Source organism: Drosophila grimshawi, unplaced genomic scaffold (genome assembly GCF_018153295.1).
Source record: "Drosophila grimshawi isolate 15287-2541.00 unplaced genomic scaffold, ASM1815329v1 contig_848, whole genome shotgun sequence".
Taxonomy (NCBI): domain Eukaryota; kingdom Metazoa; phylum Arthropoda; class Insecta; order Diptera; family Drosophilidae; genus Drosophila; species Drosophila grimshawi.
Genome location: NW_025063692.1, coordinates 17,726,970 through 17,745,232, shown reverse-complemented (window position 1 = coordinate 17,745,232; position 18,263 = coordinate 17,726,970). Strand labels below are relative to the sequence as shown.

The following is an 18,263-nucleotide window of genomic DNA, read 5'->3' as shown; positions in this document are numbered from 1 at the left end:
TCATGCTCACTTAGCCGACGATCTCCGGCTTTGTAAGTAGGTGTGTGTGTGTGTGTGTGTGTGTGTGTACATGTGTGTGTGCTCACGTAAGCCATTGGCTTAGTCGGAGCAATGAGATAAGGAACTAGAGTAATGTCGCCATCGCCATCTCCTAAGCGGCAGCGGATGCAAAACAAAAGCAAAAGAATTGCTACAAAAATTATAATAGTTATACTTGAATGTAATGGCAACGAAAACCGGTTGGAAAAACTCAACTCAATTACCGAAATGATTGGAAAAACCGCAGGAAAACAATTATTTTGGTATGAGCCAATCGTTGGTGGTTTGGCATCAAATGCAATTCAATTCAATTCAATTGAATGATGACTAATCATATTTATTACTAGAAAATTAAGCATTTTATTTTAGTAAGCTTCAATTGAGAGTTGCTTTGTTTGTACTGCAGCTAAATATGTTTGTTGTAAGATAATCCTAACATATAATGCAACATATCTCAATAGGTTTGATACTTGAAAATCAGGCTTAACATTAACGAAGGTTTGGAATACATCAGCTCGTAAAATCTACTTGAAGCTTCGCATTCCAGCCCGTTCTTGAGGCAACAAAGTACCGCAATTCCAGCCATCAGCGGTACTCCAATTATCTGTCTCAATCAACTGTTCAAAGCGCATCCAATTCGATTATGTAAACAAATCATATTAAAGAGAGTTGAGGAAGGGGCAGGTGGAGGGGAAGCCCTCTCGGTCTCTCAAAGACGAAGCGTAACAAAATATAATTACCGCCAATTAGTAAAGCGACAATTAAAAGCTATGCCACTATTTATTCGATGTGGTTTTTGTTGTTGTTGTTGGTAGTATACCTAATGTCACAAGGTCAGACGACAATCGGTTTTTGTTTTTTTTTTTGTTGTTTTTTTGTTTATAGCGTTTTCTTCGCTGTGCGTGAGTTTTCCATGCGAAAATTTGTTAGTTCCAGTGTAGCTGGGAAACTCCACGCGTAGATGAAATATGAAACGTCACTAACCAAATATTGTTGACCAACTTGAACAACTTGGCCATGTGCTGAGCAGGCCCTTCAATGAGATGTGAAGTCGTTTATTGCGGTCTAAGAATTGTCAAGGGCTGAGAAGTGGGGCATTTATTTATGACGATGTCATTGAGGAATGCAACAGTGAGCCACATTGTAAAATGGCCAATCTCCAAAGTTATGCAACGAGTCCTCCAGTTGCCCCCGTAAAATCAAATTAATTACAGTCTCACTTATGAAATATACATTTATACATTTAGTTTTCATCAGTAGATATTTTGCTTTAGCACTTTTTTAAATTCAGCTGCATTTCAACTTTCATGCCATAGTTATTATTACATGATTTACAAAGAATTAATGATTGTCTGTCAGATTTATATAACGTTTTGTATTTTTAACAGAATTTAGCTGACAACAATGAGATTTCTACAATGTATTATTATTTGCTATTGTTTTAAACAATATAAAACATTTGTTTATTATTATTAAAGATAGTCCTATTGATTTTTGAGGATTTTTCATTCATATAAATTAAATTTTATAGGCAATTTTGCAATTGCTTAGTTTATTTTTGATTTTGTAAGGGTTTCGCGTTTACTTAAATGAAATTGAATACTCGTTAATTATTATAATTGTTTTGTTAAAACCAAACACTTGGCATTTTCATAATGAGATGACAATAGGCAGTTAGGAAACTTAGGTGGCTAAGTGACCCACAATAAACGACTTCCGCTACAATTACGGGCGACACATAAAAAACGCACAAGTTTCCGGTACTTACGGCTGTTTTGTGCCTAACTGTTTTCGTACCTAACTCTGTGTCACTTGCCTAATCGACGCCAACATTTACTTAAAAGCAATTAAAAGTGAAATGCAAAAAATGCTTAAAATCACACATTTTTGCGACTATTTTTGAGCAGAAGAAGCATCAGTAGAGGCAATGCGGGTGATATAATGATATATATATATATATATATATATTGTTGGTAGTTGGATGCACCACACTGGAATGAGGCAATGAAATTGAAAATGAACTTAATTAAATGACAAAGGCAAAAGGCAAATAATTTTGCTGCAATTGTGGAGCAAACACAAAAAGTGACAAGTGCACGGCGCTGCTGTCAATGTGTTTGAAATCGTAACTCATAACTGTATCTATGTATCTGCCAATACATACATATATACACATATATGTGTGTGTGTGTGTGTATCTTTGGCCAACCACAAAGCCAATCGGAGCGTGGCTTATTGCACGAGCACTACGTGACCTATTCCCAAACTTACCAACCAAACCAAACATAAACCACAATCGGATGTTACTTCCCAGATATGCATGTACATATATACATATATATATGTGTGTGTGTGTGTGTGTGTGCGAGTGTGTCACCACAAGCACACATCGGTAGTTGCTGTGGTAACTGGTAGTTGGCAACTGGTAGTTGAAGTTGTCTCTGGACTGACATCTCTCATCTCTAATCTGTTGCCTAAATGCCTGCAAATGAATTTGTTGCCCCGTTCGCTCATAATTCATTGTCAAATCAGCGTAACGCATCTCTGATGGATCTCATTGCGTACTCGCACGTCACGATTTCGCATTACCTACAGTACCATACCATATCTTACCTTAGCCTACCCTAGCCTACCCTGTGTGCTACCAGCTCTTGGCCAAGTTTAGCCGTTAGTCGATTATGTGCGCGTTAATTGCTTAACCCTTACGCAGAGTGCTTGGGAACCCGCTTAGATTACATATTCACCTGTGTAGCAAGGGAACTGGGATAATTATTTGTTATATTGTTACTAATGAAAATAATTACACAAGTTGCGCATCTATAAGTACATATTAAGCGATATTAATCGTTATCCAGTTAGCCTCAATAACAATAGAAATCAAAACAAATGGCAATTCATTTCAAGCCGAAATCAGCTGCGTGGGCCACTTTAGTTGCGCTCCGTGAGGGGCACTTGTGCGACCCACCGATTAATTACCATCAGTTTGTATGCATGCCAAACAGCCAAACAGTTTGACGAGCACCCAGTTGCCTCGATGTGGCGTCAAGTGGTATGCGGCATAACAACTACCCAAAATTCGCCACTAATTGGGAAAAGTGAAAGCTATCAATCAATTGGCTAAAATCATGCCCCAGACCCAGACCCCGACCCAGTCCCAGTCTCAGTCTCAGTCTCAGTTATTTAGGTACAACTTTATTCATGAAAGATCGAACAAAAACCAGTGAGTGACGACTTGTGCAAAAACTTTTGACATATTCCAAGGTAATAATGGTTATCGTCTTGCTGATGCTGATAATGCTGCAACACCTAACTGAAAGGGCAAAATCGGAAACATCTGAATGATAAAGGAAAGTTATGAATTATGGTGAACAAATCTCCCCATTTACTTTTCTTATATTCTTGTTAACATCGAGTAAAGTTATATAACATTAAATAGTATTTTATGTATATATGCTGTGTACATATTATATATGCACATACATATATGTAAATATGTAGATAGGATAGATTTAAAGATTGCGCTTAACTTATGATTATCAAGTGTTCCGCAATCGACTAAGTGTGTAAATTAATTACTTAAATTAATCTGTAAGACCAGAATGATTAGATTAGATTAGATTAAGTAAGAAAATTAGAGAAAATACTTTTACTTGTGAATCTGTTGAGTTGAGTTTGCCTAAGGATTTCTAGGTAGTGTCACTCTTGTCGTTATTCATTGCTCCTCTGCGATTCATTGCAACTCATTGCGGATAGGGGCAAACACAATTATCTGTTCCTCGGACCTTGCCCCCATCTTCTTCTTACGAACGAGAGTTGGTATCCTCGGAGCGTCCTCCAAGCGTCTGTTTTTGTGTGTGCACCGAAAATGTCATCTCACATCAACAAAAACATGAAAAAACTTAAAAATATTTCGTGTAAAGTGGACCCATCAATATGTTTAAAATAAAACCTGAAATCCAATTAAATTTTTTCTTTCAGTTTTCAGCGCAGATCGAAGCGTAAGCTAATTGGAATTTCGGTTTCGCTGTTAAATGTATTAAACAATTATAAATATAGTTATCATGATTGATGCTTCTTTTGCGTTCAGATGAACTTTGCGCATTGAAAGTCACTGTGCAAAGCTAAACATAACGCACTCTGCACCCAAAAATGTCGCCTGTAGAGCCACTATGAAAATAGTTCAGTGACTCTCAAAGCTGTGCAGCTTATCGCAGTTTCAAACCGCTCATTTTTTTCAATGTTTGACAAGAACTGGAACTACTTGCACCCAAACTGAGCTTAAAATAATTGAGGGCGAGATCTTCGACCGTCCACAGTGCATCTGCAGACTAGCTATTTTATCAATTAATTTTTCATTTTATGATCCACAAATATTATACAAGAAAAAACAACTGCAAATTTCGCCGCACATGTAATTTAATTTCTACAAAAAAAAAAGTACAAAAAAAGTAATTTAATAAGTTTATATAAGTGGATGGAGTTAACCAGAACTCGTAAGATGGCCAGTTCGAAGATGTTGAACTTAAAGCTCCGTATGCTGACTGCTGCCAAGGTAATCCTCCTTGATCATATCGGCGCCCTTCTCACCGATCATAATGCAAGCGGCATTCGTATTCGCACCGACAATATCGGGCATAATGCTGGCATCCATTACACGCAGTCCACTCGCACCATGGACACGGAGACGGGCATCGACGACGGCAGTGGGATCGGTTACGGGTCCCATGCGAGCGGTGCCCACCGGATGGTAAACTGTGGTGGTCATATGACGAATATAGCAGCGCCAGTAATCGTCCGTCTGATAAGCGAAGCCGTTGCACGCCTCCAGATCGACCTTGTGCAGCGACGCCTCGCGCTCCTTAAACGCACTCGTCTCCGGCAGCCGCTTATAGATGTTCAAGGCGCGTATATAGGTGTTCACATCCCGCTCATCGGTCATGTAGCCCGGATCTATCAGTGGCGCATCGAGAAAGTCGGCACTCTGCAATTCCAAACGGCCAGCCGAGAAGGGTTTTAAGTGCAGCAGATATGTGATGTATGTGTTGGACTTCTCGTTAGCCGATAGTATGCTCTTGGCGACCCGCTCATTGAACCCAGTGGCGGCAACATAGCCGCGCAACTCTGGGCTCTGCATCAGGCTGAAGAAATTGGTCGTCTGTATGTCCGGATTGGGACCATGCAGCGAGGTCGTGTTGATGAAGCCCGTCAGCGCCGTTGCCTCGTGATGCAACAGTTTGCTATGGCGACCCATCAGCAGATTGTACATGGCATCTACCAGCTCCTCCTCGGTGGGCTTGCGTGCTGTGGACTTGTCGATCTGAAAGATGACGGGCAGGCTCGCGTGATCCTTCAGATTGCGACCCACAGGCAGGTCCAGCTTAACGGGAACGCCAACGCTCTTCAGATGCTTGGCTGGTCCAATGCCTGCACGGAATGTTTATGAAATAAAGGTGGAATGTATTAATAGATACCAAACGTAACTTGACCTACTAAATCGAAGCTGAACTATTTTTATATAGGCAATGTCGGAGGTAGTAAAATTCTAAGATTAGCTTCTTCAAATAAATAATAATCGCAATCACAATTGCCTTAGCACTATTTGTTTGTAGATATTCTAATAGCTTAATCTGTCATAAGTAGAACTTTTATAAACGTTTCTTTATGCTTGCTAAAACTGGCTGCTATCGCATCAAATTTTCTTAACCAGTCCACCAAATATTCATTCAGTATTATTATTATTATTATAATTTGTTTGTTATTGTGCTTTGGCTATCTTATCGCTCTTTTACGATTCGGCCAAAGATTGAAGAGAGCGGCGATTATTTATGCGCATAGTTTGACATTGGCAAACCTTGACAACTTTATATACCCTTGCAGGGGGGTATTCTAATTTTGTCACACAATGTGCAACGCACTAATCTACTATAAAAATAGGTAAATAGATATATACCAAAGGCTGGCTCGTTGTCTGTCTGTTGTTGTCAATTTGCTCCTAATATATCTTATTTGAAAATGCATTCAAAGACAGATGTTTGCTTATTTTGTTCACTCACCGGAGAGCATCAGTATCTGTGGGGTGCCAATGGCGCCTGCTGAGAGAATGATCTCCTTGCTGGCCCGCACCGTATACTCCTTGGCGTCGCGATGGACAAATGTGACGCTCTCCGCCCGCTGTTTGGCATTTAGATTAAGTCGCTTGACGTGGGCGTGGCGCAGGATGTGCAAATTGGGCGTATCCTTGTTCAGATGAGAGCGGGCGGTGGTAATGCGACGTCCCCCATCCTGAGTGCCCAGTATATCCATTTGGCCGACAAACGAGCCCTCGGTGAAATCGGGCGCACTGCCGTAACCCATCTCCAGCATGCCCGCCCGTATTGTCGAGCGGAACTCATTGTCGGAGACATAGTTGTTGAGGCCCATGGGTCCGCCAACGCCATGATCACCCTTCTTGTAATCGGTTCGCGTGGAACGCAAGTCCTCGGCCTTGCGGAAATGATGCAGCACCTCGTCATAGCCCCAGCCGGGATTGCCACGCGACTGCCAGTCATCAAAGTCGAAGCGTGTGCCCCGCGCATAGATCATTGCATTCATGCCGTTCGTGCCACCAAGCATCTTGCCACGCGGCCAATGGCAGCTCTCACCCTGCATGGCCATGCAGGCGCGTCCATTCGGCTGTGTATGATACTGCCAATCCCACTCGGAGAACTGTGTCGCCATGTGCCACGCAACGAATTCCGTTTCAATGGGCGGATCACCGCCCGCCTCCAGCAGTAGGACTCGCCAATTTGCCTGCTCCGCCAATCGGCCGGCGACAACAGCACCCGAGCTGCCCGCACCGATGACAATAAAATCGTAGGGCTCCTGAAAGCCACCGTTCTGCTCTAGCCAATCACCCTGATCTGCCGGCCACTGCTGCTCACCGCTCAGATCACAAAACTTGGCTATCAACGTTTGCAGCAACAGCGTCATGAGCGTATTCGCCGGCCCTGCCGAGCGGGCCGCGCACTGTGCGCTCAGAAACTCCATCGTTCTTGCCTTGGTTTTCAACTGAAGCTAATCTAATTCGGTAACTGGTTCGGCTGCTCACTGACGCTGCCCGTACGCAACTGATCGCCGGACATTGTCATCAGCCGGCATTTGTACGTCTCCGGCCGCTTTAGCTTTCGCATGCCGCACACATCGCCGTAAATCACCTGCGCCATTTGCATTGCAAATAGCAAACAATAACTGCGCACATATATATATATATACACTAGAAAACAAATTGTACTTTGTTTACTTTGAATTCCTTGTCATATATATTTGAAATATGTTTGTGGAATTTCTTTTTAATTTAACTAAAAACTATCTTAAAAGCAAGAAATCATTTCTTGTTTAAGTTTACTCAACTGTTTTGGTTTCAATTGATAACACTAATATTGAAATTTCTTTGCACCATATTTAGAATTATTATCAACCCAAGTTCTCTCTTTCTTATTATTTCAATATATTCCAAATTTGAGTATTAAATTAATATTTATTTATTAAAACAAAGGTGTGCTCGCGAAAAATATGTTTCATTTTATAAAATAAACATAAATCTGTTTTTATATACTGATCCCGAAAGTAGAGTGCTGGGAAATCGATAACATATCGATAACATCGATAAATATACATCGTTTTGCTGCAATTGTAAAACTAGAGTCATCAGTTTGGCAATTAAAAAGAAATTACACATTTTTAATCTAAAGTCACTAGACTGGAAGTGCTTAATTTAATAATCCCCTCCAAAGATTACCGCCCAACAGACACTCCCTTCCAGAAGTCTCCTTGCCATCACTGGTACCACTTGTAACAGAGTATTTCGCAGAAGGTTGTTCCCGATTGTTCAAATACATTGTCCGTTTGGAATTGTACGCGTTATTAGCTAGATTGAGCTTAACTTAATCCCACATTTTGTTAGCGTGTATTAATATTTATATAGGTTTGTTTATGCCAACATATTCGCAGCTCTGCCGGACGCGCCTTTATCACTGAGCCAGCGGAGATTAGATGCGATATTCAAGTGCGGGTGCAGCCAATAGCTAAGGTGAAGCCAGAAGTACAACTGCAAACTGCTAAGCGAGGGCAACTGATAAGCAAACCCACCCGGCCAATTCAATTACAGTACCTCAAATTGTTTTATATGATCGCATTTCAACAAATAAAGCTATTCATCCATACTCTACGATAAGCCGACGGCAATCACCTTGCCCGGTAGTTCGGTGTGTGCAGTCGACGTGCTGAATCTGTGATGCAACACCTAAACATCTGTAAGCGTGTAAGCTGTTCACCTGGGTTTGGCTAACACGAAGTGCTGGGCACCCTGCCAACAAGTGCAGTTGGCCTTTGGACTTAGTCTCCCCTTTCCTTCTCTCTCTGTATATATATGTATGATAGATTAGTAGGAACCTCCTTCAAAACCTTGTTAGCTACTCTTTCCCTGTTCGGTATAATCTCTTATCTGATGGCATACCAGAGTATTTGGCAATCGGTTACGCCCGACAGCAACGTTTTCTAGTTTTTATTAAGTTTCTCAGAATTTTCCATGCAAGCAAAGCAGAAGCCCAAGTTCAAGTTTGGCTGAAGTGCAGACTGCTGCAAGCGCATTCGACTTCGTTCATTTAATGATGAATATTTAATGATGAATGAATGTTAGAAACTTGCACTATCATTTGGCGTAACAAATGGGCAGCAGATGAGCTCAACCCTCAAAATATAGCAAGCAAATCATTATATCATATATCACACAATAAGTATAAAAATAAGCTTAGTTCAAATCTCAGCAAAAAGGGTATCTTTTGAAATATAAGCTGTAAATACGTTAATTATATGTTTGCATCAGTTTAAGTCAGCAAATATAAAGCTTATACAATTTTGGAAATGGATTTAAGAAATAAAAAAAATGCTAGTGTGCGTCTCCAAGACCTGTGTCCTCATTGGTGAGTGATCCGTCGGTGTAGCATTTTATGATGTGCGATTTCATTGGGTGGACTTCATCTAATGTCGTCCATTCCCTTTTGCTACTCATATGAACTGTGAAATTCTGCTCGAATAGGTATTCAGCTGTCTTTTCATTCCTAGGTTGCATCAGTAGTGAAGAAGTTGGGCATCTGTTTGGCTTAGGATGTGATTGTCCCAACCCCTTCTGGTAATATCCTTAAAGGCGTTCCTTTCTGTTGGAGCCATATGGTATGGAGGCATATTGACGGCTGCCGCTGGCAATAGCAGCGTTTGTCGTACATTGCCTGGCAGGCCTTCCCGTTGTTCTCCGTTTAATAGTCCCACATGACCTCTGCGTACTGCATTCCAAAGTGTAGCACAGGTATCTGGTGTCAAAATAAATCAGTCAGTAGATTAGTTCCTATATCGCTAACCTGGGAACTCATTCAGGTGTGCTCCAATTTGCGAAAGCGAAATGTTTTTCCCCTTTCATTTTCACAGTGGAGGTCTGAATGCGCCAATTTGCAAAAAAAAAACGGGAAAGGTTCTCATTTAGAAAATGGACGCTTTCAAAAGTAAATAACGTAAGTTGGAGCACGCTCAATTAGGCCCAAAGGGGTTTTATATATATTCTTGGTCAGCAACATTGCAAACTTGTCATAGCCTCAAAGCTAGATTGTACCTCGTCAAGCTTTCAATGCAGTGGCTTTTGTATTATAAATTGGTGTCTAGATCAATACTGCACTTAAATTTGGAAACACATTTGCAGTGGAAATGCAAAAATTACTTAATCTAGTGAATACTTTACGATGATGCTTCGAATTTGAATTATATCTCTCTAAAGACAATTAACTTTCTCTGCCCAAGATTGCAAAATTTGAGACGGCAACAACTCTTAAGAACTGGTCTCTTTCAGCTTCTCTTAAGTCTTGTTGTTCTTGTAAATGTTAATATCCTAGAAGAACAGCAATAAAAATGTGTTAGCGACAGTTAAAATAATATATATTCTTTGAGCTTTCTTAACTCTGTTCCGTAAACATGCCATATCTGAACGAGAGATAAAAACATCTCAGATTCGACAGGCGGATCACCGCCTGCCTCCAGTACGAAGGCACGCCATTGGGGATTCTCGCTAAGTCTGCTAGCGACAACAGATCCTGCCAAAGTTATATGGTTCAGTTTAGTCTTGGTTGATGGCCGCCATATCGCCATAGTCCGTCGGCCACAGGGTCGTCGGCGCCACATTGCACTGAGCCACGAGCAGCGCCTGCAGCAGCTTCTGCACCATTCCGCTCCAATTGCCAATCCCATCCGGCCTGCAATGTACATCTTCGGGATTTAATATTTGGCTCTGACTACTATTTGATGCCTGCAATTTATAGCTGCGATAAGCCACAACCTGAATGAGTACATAACTGACTCAACGACCGACTGCCTGATTGGTAATAGGCTTTGTTTTGCCCTGCCTTACCTTTTGTTGACTCTACTATCGGCAAAATAATAAAAAACAACAGCAACTCCAACAACAAACCGATGATCAGCGACCCAGCACTTCGCTGGCTATTACATATATATACAATCATATACATTTACAATCACTGAGTCCTATCTCAGAATGAGTATGCTTAACTCATTTTGCACTTATATTCCAATTAGCATACCTAATAAAACTCTGACTGTTCTTAAAAGTCACAGAAGTTATCAGTCTTATATTGGGAGTTATTGAGGATATCTGAAGTTCATCTTCATACTTAAAGTGTATTCTTCTAACTAATAAGTTTAAGGATATTTAGATATGAACTCTAAATACTATGCTATGCCAATACCTGGCTGCGTGTTCTTTTAAAGCCTTCGTTAAAACTATTTGTGTTATCCATGGAGCTGGGCTCTATTCCTAAAATTTGAAAAGAATCTCCATAAATTGTAAACAAATCTCATTTTCAGAATTACAAAGGTATTTCTATATTGTCCGCTATTCCTAAGATTTTTATGAAGTTGAACAACATCTTTGTAGATCATGATACAAAGATCATGATACTTTTAAGATCAATTTATGATCTTTTTCAGCTTGGACATAATTTTATTTTAAATTTAACAACCTGCTCCTGATTATAAAAAAAAATATATATATATATTTAAATATATATATATATACAAATATATATATTTAAAAATATTGCAAAGTGAAATAAATTAAATAGAAGGACATATAAAGCGCCATCTGTTGGTCGGCGCTCACAGTCCACTGTTCATCGCAATGCGCACAAATTGAACGGGGGCCGGGGGCTCAGCATTGGCGGCAGCGGCAATTAAATTGCTCACAGGAAACAGATTGATGCCAGCGCTGAGATCTGCAAATTGAACTAGAGCACATTATTGATATATATATATATATATATAGATATGGATGATCCTAGAGCGCCAAGGAAACTCACCGGACAGATCGTTGAGCGATGGCACTGTTGCCTCCTGTTCCACTTGTGCCACTTCTGTCACTTGAGTGGTATCTAGCAGCAGCTGTTGTTGTGGCACTGCAGCAATTGTGGGCAACATCAGCAATCCAAACAAAAGCAGCAACAATTGCAACTGCAACTGGCGGTGGGGTGCCTGGATCTTGAGCTGGGGCTGGAGCTGATTTGTTCGCGTCATTTTGTTAGCAGCGGACATCGAATACTGGCCCGTGTGAAAAATCTCGAAAACCTTTTTGAAAATTTCAGCAAAGCATTTGCTGTGTGTGTGTGTGTGGTGTTTGTGTAAACTGCCAAGGCAGTCGGCAAACAGGTAAAACTTGTCGTATTTGGCATTTGGTTCAGCGCCCGCTCATAAATTACAACAAATACCTCAAAAGCGCCAAAACGCCAACAACGAGAGCTGCCAGCAAATTGCGGCGCCTGCATTCAATGTCGCCGGAATGCGCTGGGAAATGCTTTGCTTTGACTTGATTGCAACAGCAACAGCAATAGCAATAGCAACAGCTGACATTTTATACTCAATTAGCAACAAAGACTTAATCTTAGGTCTCCCCGCCCCACTTTCCGCACTGACATTACAATGATTACCACAAAATTGTGCTCAGAACTACACGACAACAAATCACAATCGATGCGAACTTCCCACTCGCATAACTCAATTGGAACATTTCTGGATATATATATATATATATATATATTTTTTGTTTTTATTGCTACACAGATTGAATGGACAATAAAATATCAAATGACATGCATTTTTAAATTGAGCAAAAAAGAACAAAAAATTAAAATTAAAATAAATTAAATAAATAAAAAAAAAAAAACTATATTGATGTGTGTGACAGCGATTACAATAATGAATTCAATATTATTGATATCATAAAGTCTGTTAACACTTGCAATATCTATAACTTTGGGAATATTTTTAAATCGCTTGCTCAAAATACAATATGCACTCCAATTGGCGCACCATTTGCTGTTGTTATTGCAAGCACTTACAGCTTACAGCTGGGCTACCAATTGGTGTCTCTCTGTACGAGTAAAGAGTACAGTTATTGTTTGCTTGCTTTGGCCCCGTTCAAACTTAGTTTTGACCTTCGTTTTGCCAAACACGATTTTCGATTGGTTTCTGTTGTTGTTGTTGTAGTTGTAGTTGTTGTTTATTGATTTACAGAGCTATGAAAGAGTTAAGAAAGGCGAGTGACAACTTAAAGCTAACCAGTTGGGAAGGCAGTCAAATGGATGGAACGAGGCTAGCGCCAACCGCCATGCGGATAGTGATGCCAATCCTGCTTTATAATGTCCGCACCACGCTCAGCGATCATCATCGTTGGTGCATTCGTATTCCCAGTGGGTATCGTTGGCATAATGCTGGCATCGATCACCCGCAGACCACGTATGCCACGCACCCGCAATCGGGGATCAACAACACCGAACGGATCGTGAGCGGGTGCCATTTTACAGGTGCCGACCGGATGATAAATGGTCTGCGAATAAAATCTGGCGAGGCACTCCCAGAACGCATCGCTCAGATACTCCACCTCCGGACAGTTGCGCCACTCGTAAATGTTCATGGTGGCATTCAGTCGTTGCATCGCCGCCGTCTGTGTAAGTCGATGCGCCAGTTTCAGGCCCTCGACCATGACGGCCATGTCCAGTGGATCGTCATAGTAGTTGGCGTGTATACGCGGATGGATGCGTGCATCCGATGAGCACAACTGAAGATAGCCACGGGAACGCGGACGCATCAACAGTGGCGCAATGACAAACGAGTCCTGATACATCATCGGCTCGTACGTGTTTGCATAGTTGTCCAGCGTGATGGCGGCGCCGCGTCGTCCGATCAGGCCACCATCGGAGCCATAACTATAGCTGCCCATGAACAGTTGAACATCGGGCCAATCTTCGTGCGCCGGCTGGTAACGTGTGCTGGCAAAGCCCATCACTTCGCTCACCGGCATCGCATAGAAGAAGCCACGCTTCTGATGGAGAAACTCATCCACCGAATCCGTGTTCAGTTGCTCGGGCATAATGAGCGACATGTGCGTGCCATCCGGCTGCCTGCCGTCAAACGTGTAAATCGCGCCCGACGTCGAGATGTGATCTTGCAGATTGCCACCAACGCCAGGCAGATGCTGTATCACCCCAATGCCCAGCGGTTGTAGCTGGTCGGCGGGTCCCACACCGCTGACCATCAGCAGCTGTGGACTGGCCAAGGCGCCGGCGGCCAGCAGCACTTCCTTGCCGGCCAGCACCCGATGCTGCAGCAGATCATGCTCAAAGGTCACGCCGAGTGCACGCTTCGTCTGCGGCTCAATATCCACTCGCTCCACAAATGCCTTCAGCACAATATCCAGATTGGGACGTTGCCAGCTGCGACGCATATAGCCCTTGTTGGCGCTGCAACGCAGACCATCACGGAGCGTGCCATGCGGCGGTGCAAAGCCGCTTTGCGTCCGTCCATTAAAATCGCCATCGGGATGCGTTAAGCCCAATTGCGATGCGGCATCCATGAACACTTGCCGGAGTGGCGTCGTCGAGCGAAATCTCTCGACGCTGATGGGTCCGCCATGACCATGATACTGACTACGCTCATAGCCAGGCACACGCATATCCTCCGACTTGCGAAAGTAGTGCAGCACATTGTTGTAATCCCAGCCGGGATTGCCCAGCTGGGCCCATCGATCGTAGTCTCGCCGATTGCCACGCACATACATCATTGCATTGATGGAGCTACAGCCGCCGAGAACTTTGCCGCGCGGCCAGAAGCACTGTTGATCCTCCATGGCCAGGCAGTAGCGATCCGAGCGCTCTGTCAGATATTTCCAGTCCCACGGGGTGCGCTGAAATACCGGATACATTTGTGGCAAATCCATTAGGAGCGGCTCATCGCCGCCAGCCTCCAGCAGTAGCACAGTCCACGCGGGATTCTCAGATAGACGGGCAGCCAGCGCACAGCCGGCGGAACCGCCGCCCACAATGATGAAATCGTAACTGGGACGCAGATGACTAATATATATTGACCGGACACGGTGTGCCTCATCCACAATGTCCGGGCGATAGTCCTTGATGCCCTTGTTCAGCGACAAGATGACCAGCGCCGAGGGAACGATCGTGAGCAGAAACCGCCATGTGGTCACAAACGTATTCACCACCGTCATATTCGATCCGAGTCTCTGGCTAAATGTTGACTGAATTCACCAGCTCAAGTTTGGGTTCGGTTTGAATTTGAGTTGGAGTTGGAGGAATTCTTTGGAATTGCACAATTTGCTGAGCCATCGCAAAACGTTGTTGACCAAAAACGGGTGCAATGACCATTGTCAGCATTCTCACTTGCATTTCGTAATACTCTTCGCACACTCCAATGCCAAGAATTGTACTTCCGATTTGTATTACTCGAATGCAATTGAGCTACTTCTGCACCCACAAAACACACGTAAATACATTAAAAGCAACAAAAAAACAAAACAGAAACCAACTAAAAAAAAAAGAACTCGACTACGATATACCCTGATCCCAGCTGTTAAGTATATAATAGTTTCATTGGTAAATTTCCCTTTAAATAATTGTTAGCCTCTGCCTTAATCAGAAGCCTTTGGCTTTAAAATTGTGGCTTTTATTGCTATCGGAAATCGAAATGTATCGATATTCGGGAAACGGAGTTAGCTATCGATAAAATGAAGCTAACTTGTTCTGTTTATGGTATGCGAGAACTTATATTTGGAGGAGGTGCTTCCTTCTGCCTGCTACATACATTTGCACAAAACCAATATACCCTTTTTACCCGCCTTTCAATGGTGTTGCACTTGAAATACCCTAGTAAAATAATCATTATTCAAATTGAAGAGATTCATACATCTATGTTATATAAATATCTTGAATTTGTTTTTAATAAATATTTATTGCTTACAAATGGTCAGCTTTGTTATGAAAAACAGTTAAATAAACAGTTAAATGGAACCTGCACCACTGTTGTATATATGTTATACCCCTTGGCGACCTTTGCATTCATACAGGGTATGCCATCAGCGTTTATCGCTGTTGCTGTCAGCAGCGCTTTTCTACAGCTCAAGCGCTGAGCGTAGCCGTCAACAGTTAACTGATCGACTTCAGCTGTTCAGTTGTTAACTGTAAAACATTGCATTTCATTCAAGTAAGGTGAAGGGGTTGGAGGGGGGTTGGCTTTTGTGAAGGGCCAACATTGTATAAGCTTGTCTAAAGCGCTGTGTCAACAACAGCAGTCAACAAACAGCAGCTAAATATAAACAATATTTGAATGCATTATTTATGATTTACAATGTGGAATGGCAGCAGCAGTAGCCAACAAGACGCATGGTTCTGACGCGGCCCCAATTAGTTCAAAATGGATAACGTGCTCGTTAAGACAACCCATCTAAATCATGGCATATTTCTGCTGTTACTGCAACTGCAACTGCAACTGCCACTGCAATTGCTGGCATCAACTGCTGACGGTGAGCCACTTAGCAATGGTGTTGGCCTGGCACTGCTCGAATCGGTGGCCGCAGCATTGAATGCCTCCAGTTGGACGCTGACCGGCAACTGGCCGCCCAACTATGAGCAGGCGGCAAGCGGGCAGGCGGAGCAATCGTTTGATTACATTGTAATTGGAGCGGGCAGCGCAGGCTCGATTGTGGCCAGCCGGCTGAGCGAGCAGTCGAATGTGAGTGTACTGCTGCTGGAAGCGGGCCATCGACCGCCCCTGGAATCAGAGATCTATACGCTGAGCGGCACACTGCATCACGATGCGCGCTACATGTGGCTGGATGAGGCGGAGCCGAGTCCAAATTGCTGCCTGGCCATGAAACCCGGACACGGCTGCAGCTGGTGGCATGGCCGTATGCTGGGCGGCACTGGTGCCATCAATGGCAACATCTATGTGCCCGGCAGTGCCGACAATTTTAATGGCTGGTGCCAGCGATTCGGCCTCAAGGGTTGGGATTGGGCGCAGGTGCAGCGAGCGTATCGCAAACTGCAATCGCGTCTGCAGCTCGGCAATTTTCCGCTGGAGCAGCACAATCAGCGTCTGGCGGATCTGATCTATGCGGCCAGCGGTGAGTTGGGCGTGCCACGCCTACAACAGCCCCTGAACTCGACCATCAGTTTTGGGTATACGCATCAGGTGCCCGCCACCATATCCCGTGGCAGACGCACCAGCAGCGCCCGCCAATATCTGGCTCAGCCGGATGTGCTGAGGCGCCCCAATCTGAAGGTGCGCCACGGTGCCGAGGTGCAACGCTTGTTGCTCAGCTCCAGTGGAGAGCGCATGCGTGGCGTCAGCTATGTGCTCAAGCCCAGCAATCGCAGGTGGAATGTGTGGGCGCATCGTGAGATAATATTGAGTGCTGGGGCACTTAACTCGCCGCAACTGTTGCTGCTCTCGGGCATTGGCAATGCCAGCGAGTTGGAAGCGGTGGGCGTGCAGCCACGCCTACATTTGCCGGAGGTGGGTCGAAATCTGCAGGATCATGGCATGCTGCCACTTCTGCTGCGCTTCACCAGCAACTGTAGTGCCGCCTTTCGTGGGCGTGGCCCCTTTGAGCCCGCCTCCGTGGCCGAGTATCTGTTGCAGGGGCAGCATGGACCGCTCGCCGCCAGCTTCTCAATGATGGGATTTATTAACTCGAGTGCGCCGGCCAATCTCACAGGTCAGCCGGATTTGCATGTGGTCTCGCACAAGTTGCTGCCACGTGGCAGCGCTGCCAGCTTTGCCTATTTGGGGTTTCGCAGCGAACTGGTTGCCGCCCAGCAGGCAGCGCTGCAGCAAACGGACATGTTGCAGCTGATCGGATCTTTGCTGATGCCCAAGTCGCGGGGCCGGGTGCAGCTGCGCAGCGGCAATCCGGAGCAGAGACCGCTGGTGTGGAACAACTATGGCGAGCATCCAGCTGATCGTGCCACATTGTTGCGCTACGTGCGCTACGTGCAACGTTTGACGGACACACGCGCCTTTCGCCGCTGTGGCCTGCAATTGTGGCTGCCACCGCTGACCGAATGCGATCGACTCGCTGCTGACTCGGATGCGTATTGGTTGTGCCACATACGCTACATGTATGTGGGCGCGTGGCATGCAGCCGGCACCTGCCGCATGGCAGCCACTCACAATGCTGGCGTCGTCGACGAACGGCTGCGCGTGCACGGCATCAAAGGGCTGCGCGTGGTGGATGCCAGCATCATGCCGGAGATTACATCCGGCCATACGAATGCGCCCAGCATGATGATTGGCGAGCAGGGTGCCCGCATGATACTCGAGGATCAGCAGTGTCACATCGTGCCACAGTCAGAAGCGGACAAAGCCAATCCAAATACCATTTTGAAATAAATGCAACTTCCAGTTGGAAGCCACAAAAACAAAGATTTGTCCACTCGGAAACAGCTAGAACTACTACAACTATTTCTAGAAATATTTTGCGGTTTTTGTTTTCCCATAAAATGTATATCCACTTATATGGCTAAAATCAGGGTGTCCAAGCGGAGTTGGTATCGGAACCGCATGCTTACCGATTCAAATTCAAAATCGGAATCAGAACTTTAAATTTAAATGTGCTTAAAATGCAAACAGAACTGAACTGATATTATTTTTCCAGCAAAAACTATAATATCGAGAAATCGGAAACTAAATTCATTTCGATTTGATGCCAGAGTTAAAACTATTCCAATCCAAAATCTATTGGGGACTTAAGTATATAGCCAGTATATATCTTGCTTACCCTACACAGATCAAAAATGTATTTCATGTTTGGGGTTCAGCTTCACTCACGTAATAGCTATGAT

The 18,263-nt window shown here is 43.9% G+C and overlaps 5 protein-coding genes across 9 annotated transcripts in view; 2 read left to right on the top strand and 3 right to left on the bottom strand.

Annotated features, from left to right (window-relative positions):
• LOC6565258 (flotillin-2) overlaps positions 1-18,263 on the top strand; it is a 92,938-nt gene that overhangs the window by 60,806 nt on the left and 13,869 nt on the right. The window lies entirely within an intron of this gene.
• On the bottom strand, positions 4,346-7,203 carry LOC6565253 (glucose dehydrogenase [FAD, quinone]). Its single transcript, XM_001991590.2, has 2 exons — positions 6,093-7,203; positions 4,346-5,463 (listed from the first exon to the last, which is right to left on the bottom strand). The coding sequence occupies exons 1-2, from the start codon at positions 7,063-7,065 to the stop codon at positions 4,562-4,564; spliced, it is 1,875 nt and encodes a 624-aa protein (XP_001991626.1). The 5' UTR covers positions 7,066-7,203; the 3' UTR covers positions 4,346-4,561.
• Positions 11,183-11,758, bottom strand: LOC6565254. Of its 2 annotated transcripts, none has more exons than XM_032738027.2 (2): positions 11,436-11,758; positions 11,183-11,363 (listed from the first exon to the last, which is right to left on the bottom strand). In XM_032738027.2, exons 1-2 carry the CDS (start codon positions 11,665-11,667, stop codon positions 11,236-11,238), a joined length of 360 nt encoding a protein of 119 aa, XP_032593918.1. In that variant the 5' UTR covers positions 11,668-11,758; the 3' UTR covers positions 11,183-11,235. The 2 variants fall into 2 exon arrangements, with proteins under 2 accessions (XP_032593918.1, XP_032593920.1); XM_032738029.1 differs by having other exon boundaries at positions 11,183-11,351; positions 11,436-11,753.
• On the bottom strand, positions 12,598-14,667 carry LOC6565255 (glucose dehydrogenase [FAD, quinone]). Its single transcript, XM_001991592.2, has one exon. It carries the CDS (start codon positions 14,630-14,632, stop codon positions 12,725-12,727), a length of 1,908 nt encoding a protein of 635 aa, XP_001991628.1. The 5' UTR covers positions 14,633-14,667; the 3' UTR covers positions 12,598-12,724.
• LOC6565256 (glucose dehydrogenase [FAD, quinone]) lies at positions 15,835-17,838 on the top strand. The gene has a single exon (XM_001991593.2). The coding sequence runs from the start codon at positions 15,835-15,837 to the stop codon at positions 17,809-17,811; it is 1,977 nt and encodes a 658-aa protein (XP_001991629.1). The 3' UTR covers positions 17,812-17,838.

Bases quoted from the DNA above. Each gene is read 5' to 3' on its own strand.
- LOC6565253 (XM_001991590.2), bottom strand. From the start codon at position 7,065: ATGGAGTTTCTGAGCGCACAGTGCGCGGCCCGCTCGGCAGGGCCGGCG. The intron at 5,464-6,092 runs GTGAGTGAACAA...CATTCCGTGCAG, and splicing joins ACAGATACTGATGCTCTCCG to GCATTGGACCAGCCAAGCAT.
- LOC6565254 (XM_032738027.2), bottom strand. From the start codon at position 11,667: ATGTCCGCTGCTAACAAAATGACGCGAACAAATCAGCTCCAGCCCCAG. The intron at 11,364-11,435 runs GTGAGTTTCCTT...AATGTGCTCTAG, and splicing joins ATCGCTCAACGATCTGTCCG to TTCAATTTGCAGATCTCAGC.
- LOC6565255 (XM_001991592.2), bottom strand. From the start codon at position 14,632: ATGACGGTGGTGAATACGTTTGTGACCACATGGCGGTTTCTGCTCACG.
- LOC6565256 (XM_001991593.2), top strand. From the start codon at position 15,835: ATGGATAACGTGCTCGTTAAGACAACCCATCTAAATCATGGCATATTT.